Source organism: Oncorhynchus gorbuscha, linkage group LG09 (genome assembly GCF_021184085.1).
Source record: "Oncorhynchus gorbuscha isolate QuinsamMale2020 ecotype Even-year linkage group LG09, OgorEven_v1.0, whole genome shotgun sequence".
NCBI lineage: Eukaryota > Metazoa > Chordata > Actinopteri > Salmoniformes > Salmonidae > Oncorhynchus > Oncorhynchus gorbuscha.
In genome coordinates this window covers 29,916,730-29,922,729 of record NC_060181.1, presented here as the reverse complement: position 1 = coordinate 29,922,729, position 6,000 = coordinate 29,916,730, and the positions used below count along the sequence as shown (strand labels likewise).

General features: G+C 48.5%; 1 protein-coding gene across 14 annotated transcripts in view; it reads right to left on the bottom strand.

Moving 5' to 3' along the window:
* The window catches only part of LOC124043374 (receptor-type tyrosine-protein phosphatase U-like), a 323,408-nt gene that overhangs the window by 57,291 nt on the left and 260,117 nt on the right, over positions 1-6,000 (bottom strand). For 6 of the 14 annotated variants that reach the window (XM_046361930.1, XM_046361939.1, XM_046361932.1 and 3 more), the window contains exons 15-17: positions 3,762-3,900; positions 1,290-1,319; positions 111-271 (exon numbers count right to left, since the gene is read on the bottom strand). In XM_046361930.1, the coding sequence (XP_046217886.1) occupies positions 111-271; positions 1,290-1,319; positions 3,762-3,900 (330 nt within the window). The remainder of the gene's footprint in view (positions 1-110; positions 272-1,289; positions 1,320-3,761; positions 3,901-6,000) is intronic. The other 8 variants (XM_046361935.1, XM_046361937.1, XM_046361938.1 and 5 more) reach the window with 3 other exon arrangements.

Here is a 6,000-nt window from a genome sequence, read left to right as displayed (position 1 = left end):
TCTCTCTCTCTCCCTCTCTCTCTCTCTGTCTGAGTAGGAGGCACAGGGTTAGCCTACAGACTAATATACTATCAGCTGTACTCTCTCTCAGGGCTCATGGCGGTTCTTACTCCGTGTGTTGCAGGCATGGGCGTCCATGAAGGAGTTAGCGGTGCGCTCGTCCTGCTGCAAGGTGCTCTGCTCTGTCATGCTGCAGTCCAAAGAACCTAGCTTCCTGGTCTTCTCCTGACGGTACGACATGGCTGCCTTGTTCAGCGCTACATTCTTCCTGCTGCGGAGAGAGGAGGAGAGAGGAGGAGAGAGGGGGAGAGGAGGAGAGTGGAGGAGAGGTGAAGAGGGGAGGAGAGAGGGGGAGAGGAGGAGAGAGGAGAGAGGAGGAGAGGAGAAGAGAGGGTGAGAGGAGGAGAGAGGAGGAGAGAGGAGAAGAGAGGAGGAGAGAGGGGGAGAGAGGAGAGTGGAGGAGAGGTGAAGAGAGGAGGAGAGAGGGGGAGAGGAGGAGAGAGGAGGAGAGAGAAGAGAGGGTGAGAGGAGGGAGAGGAGGAGAGAGGAGAAGAGAGGAGAGAGAGGGGGAGAGAGGAGGTGAGAGGAGGAGAGAGGGGGTTAAGAGGAGAGAGGAGGAGAGGAGAAGAGAGGAGGAGAGAGGGGGAGAGGAGGAGAGAGGAGGAGAGAGGAGAGGAGAGTAGGAGAGAGGGGGAGAGGAGGAGAGAGGAGGAGATGGGGGAGAGGAGGAGAGAGGAGGAGAGAAGGAGAGAGGGGGAGAGGAGGAGAGTGGAGGAGAGAGGAGGAGAGAGGGGGAGAGGAGGAGAGGGGAGGAGAGAGGAGGAGAAGAGACGAGAGGAGGAGAGAGGGGGAGAGGAGGAGAGAGGGGGAGAGAGGGGGAGAGGGAATATAAAAAGGAGGGTAGAATAAGAGAGAGATCGAAATAAGGAGACAGCAAGGAGATGGGGAAACGAGTGGAGGGGGAGTTGAGGTCAAAGAGAGGGAAACGAGTAGGAGGGGGGTTGAGGTCAAGGAGATGAGATTGGAAGGTAGGAAAAACATAAGGGATTGAGTCGAGGAGAGGGAGATAAAGGAAGATGTTGTGATAGTAGCAGGAGGCCCAGAGAGAGCGAGAGTGTGAGAGAGAGAGGGAGAGAGAGAGAGGAGAGACATGAGAGGTATATAGGGGATGAGGTGGAGGAGATGCTTATCTCCTATGAGTGTCATCTTCCAGGGCTACAGAGGGAAAGCAGGTGAAGATCGCGCCAGAATGAAAGGGTGGAGGGAGAGACTAGGGAGGAGTCACTTACGGATAGTAAGAGTAAGAATAGAAGTCCCTTCTGATTAGCATGGAGAAAGGAGGAGAGGATAGATGAGGAGAGAGAGAGAAGAGAAAGAAAACAGAGGTGAAAGGAGGAGCCATGGTTAGTGAGGTGGCCTTCCACAAGGCAAAATAAAAATGTCCATTATTAAATGTTGAAATGTACAGGTAATTGCCAAAATAATGGAAACGCTTGAGTGAAATGGAAAAATGGAAATGCTTGAGGGATATAAAGTATATTGAAAGAAGGTGCTTCCACACAGGTATGATTCCGGAGTAAATTAAACAATTAACTTCCCAGAATGCTTGGGGTCATGTTTAAAAATGCTGGGCAGGGCCATTATTTTGGCTAACATGACTAATTCCCCAGCTATAGGTTGACAATGCCCCCATCCACAGAGCACGAGTGGTCACTGAATGGTTTGATGAGCATGAAAATGATGTAAACATGCCATGGCCGTCTCAGTCAACAGATCTCAAAGCAATTGAACACAATGACAGATTCTGGAGTGACGCCTGAGACCGCGTTTTCCACAAGCATCAACAAAACACCAAATGATGGAATTTGTCGTGGAAGAATGGTGTCACATCCCTCCAATAGAGTTCCAGTTGCTTGTAGAATCTATGCCAAGGTGCATTGAAGCTGCTCTGACTCGTGGTGGCCCAACGGCCTATAAGATGTTTATGTTGGTGTTTCCTTTATTTAGTCAGTTACCTGTATATGAATGGTGGAAAGACAAGCGACCATGGAGTAGCAGATAACATGTAGTGCAACTGTGTGGTGTGATGCCAGGGCAACAACCTCTCCCTCAATGTGAGCAAGACAAAGGAGCTGATCGTGGACTACAGGAAAAGGCAGGCCGAATATACCCCCATTAACATTGACAAGGCTGTAGTGGAGCGGGTCGAGAGTTTCAAGGTTCAAACTCATCACCAACGAACTATCATGGTCCAAACACACCAAGACAGTCGTGAAGAGGGACAACACCTTTTCCCCCTAAGGAGACTGAAAAGATTTGGCATGGGTCCCCAGATCCTCAAAAAGATCTAGAGCTGCACCATCGAGAGCATTCTGACTGGTTGCATCACAGCCTGGTATGGCAACTGCTCGGCATCTGACCGTAAGGCTCTACAGAGGGTAGTGCGTACAGCCCAGTACATCACCGGGGCCAAGCTTCCTGCCATCCAGGACCTATATACTAGGCGGTGTCAGAGGGCAGCCCCAAAAATTGTCAAAGACTCCAGTCACTAGAGTCATAGAGTGTTTTCTCTACTACCGCATGGCAAGCGTTTCCGGAGCACCAAGTCTAGGACCAAAAGGATCCTTAACAGCTTCTACCCCTAAGCCATAATACTGCTGAACAATTAATCCAATGGCCACTGGACTATTTACATTGTTGATTAAGGGCTTGTAAGTAAGCATTTCACGGTAAAGTCTACACTTGTTGTATTCAGCTCATGTGACAAATAAAGTTTGATTTAATTTGACATTGACTGGGTTCCTAGCTAAATAGATTGATTAATATACCAGGGAGCACAGGTACACATACAGCTGTCAAACCAAGGGACAGTTAGCTCCACGTTCTACTGGTGGTTGGTTGGCTGGTTGCCATTGTGTTTACATAATCAACCATTTTCGGTCACTATGACTCTTCTCCTTGTGACGTCCAACCCTGCTTCTCTGACGTGCATCCCAGCTCCACTCCCTTCATCATGCAAAAACCTGAGGTGGTAATTCTATCGGCAAGGCAACAACAACCTTCCTCTCCAATGAATGGCTCAACCACAGGCACTGTGTTCACTGTGCACTGCACACCAACCCAGATGCTGCTGTTATATCTGCTTTGACTTGAAAGAGCAATGGGATATCGTGGCCCTTGATGAAATACTGCACACTGAGTGTTGCTCTGCTAATATAACGGTAGAGGAAAAGGTTAGAGGAGGAATAAAGGAGGAGAGGAGAGTACAGTACTGCCAAACAGTATTTCCTGGTGGAACTTGGCCAATGATGCTGGAGTGTATAGAGTTTCTGGGATAGGTGTGCTGCAGCCAAAATATAATAAGCTTGGCAACTATAACTGCACCATGTTTCACGAATAATACCGTGCCATGTGTGCAGTTTGGGAAGTAATATACTCCCCATTACCTGCCTAACTCCTAATTGAATGGAGTTGGACTAAGCCTGCCAAGAGGTGATAGAGAAATTACTTCCCTAATAGGATGCATTTAGTCACAGGCAGCTCTCTGGACGACCTCATGATCTGAATCACCGTTACACACACACACACACACACACACACACACACACACACACACACACACACACACACACACACACACACACACACACACACACACACACACACACACACACACACACACACACACACACACACACACACACACACACACACACACCACACAAAGCTCCACTCACCCATACCCCTACCCCTCCACTTACCCCTTCTTGACGACGATGACGATGGCCCCCAGCAGCAGAATAAGGACCACCAGTCCCCCAGCACAGGCCCCCAAGATCAGACCCATGTCCTCTGCATGTTGGGACACCTCCAGGGTCCTCTTATGGTCCTTACAGGCACCTACAGGGGAGAGACAACACTATGTTAGCCTGCTGAACTAAAGCCAGCTGAACAGACCCCTTTTATGGTCCTTACAGGCAGCTACAAAGGAGAGACAAGTTAGAGTGATAGTCTTCTGTATACCACAAGACTGTATTAGGGAGGGAGGAAGGGGGGTGGGGATATGGAGGGAGGGAGGGAGGGAGGGAGGGAGGGGGGGTGGGGATAGGGAGGGAGGGAGGGAGGGAGGGAGGGAGGGAGGGAGGGAGGGAGGGAGGGAGGGAGGGAGGGAGGGAGGGAGGGAGGGAGGGAGGGAGGGGGGGTGGGGATATGGAGGGAGGGAGGGAGGGAGGGAGGGAGGGAGGGAGGGAGGGAGGGAGGGAGGGAGGGAGGGAGGGAGGGAGGGAGGGAGGTGAAGAGATAATGCATGGTAGTGAAGTGCAGCTCTGCCTTTGTCCCTGACTATGTTCCATAATAGGTAACAGGCTTGGATAAGGAGGAAGATTTTAAGCCGCTAACTAACCAGCGACAGTTGGTGCAGCCAGGGTGGAAAGCTGGACAGACTTGGCCTACATGTGTTTAGGAAACACACCAATTACCTCAGCTAATAACTAGCTGGAAGTTCATTGAGTCAACCATTTTCTATGCACATACTGTGGGGCAAAAAAAGTATTTAGTCAGCCACCAATTGTGAAAGTTCTCCCACTTAAAAAGATGAGAGAAGCATGTCATTTTCATCATAGGTACACTTCAACTATGACAGACAAAATGAGAAAAAAAATCCTGAAAATCACATTGTAGGATTTTTTATGAATTTATTTTCAAATTATGGTAGAAGATACGTATTTGGTCACCTACAAACAAGCAAGATTTCTGGCTCTCACAGACCTGTAACTTCTTCTTTAAGAGGCTCCTCTGTCCTCCACTCGTTACCTGTATTAATGGCACCTGTTTGAACTTGTTATCAGTATAAAAGACACCTGTCCACAACTTCAAACAGTCACACTCCAAACTCCACTATGTCCAAGACCAAAGACCTGTCAAAGGACACCAGAAACAAAAACTGTGGACCTGCACCAGGCTGGAAAGACTGAATCTGCAATAGGTAAGCAGCTTGGTTTGAAGAAATCAACTGTGGGAGCAATTATTAGGAAATGGAAGACATACAAGACCACTGATAATCTCCCTCGATCTGGGGCTCCACGCAAGATCTCACCCCGTGGGGTCAAAATGATCACAAGATCCCAGAACCACACGGGGGGACCTAGTGAATGACCTGCAGAGAGCTGGGACCAAAGTAACAAAGCCTACCATCAGTAACACACTACGCCGCCGGGGACTCAAATCCTGCAGTGCCAGACGTGTCCCCCTGCTTAAGCCAGTACATGTCCAGGCCCGTCTGAAGTTTGCTAGAGAGCATTTGGATGATCCAGAAGAAGATTGGGAGAATGTCATATGGTCAGATGAAACCAAAATATAACTTTTTGGTAAAAACTCAACTCGTCGTGTTTGGAGGACAAAGAATGCTGAGTTGCATCCAAAGAACACCATACCTACTGTGAAGCATGGGGGTGTAAACATCATGCTTTGGGGCTGTTTTTCTGCAAAGGGACCAGGACGACTAATCCGTGTAAAGGAAAGAATGAATGTGGCCATGTATCGTGAGATTTTGAGTGAAAACCTCCTTCCATCAGCAAGGGCATTGAAGATGAAACGTGGCTGGATCTTTCAGCATGACAATGATCCCAAACACACCGCCCGGGCAATGAAGGAGTGGGTTCGTAAGAAGCATTTCAAGGTCCTGGAGTGGCCTAGACAGTCTCCAGGTCTCAACCCTATAGAAAATCTTTGGAGGGAGTTGAAAGTCCATGTTGCCAAGCAACAGCCCCAAAACATCACTGCTCTAGAGGAGATCTGCATGGAGGAATGGGCCAAAATACCAGCAACAGTGTGTGAAAACCTTGTGAAGACTTACAGAAAACGTTTGAACTCTGTCATTTACAACAAAGGGTATATAACAAAGTATTGAGATAAACTTTTGTTATTAACCAAATACTTATTTTCCACCGTAATTTGCAAATAAATTCATAAAAAATCCTACAATGTGATTTTCTGGATTTT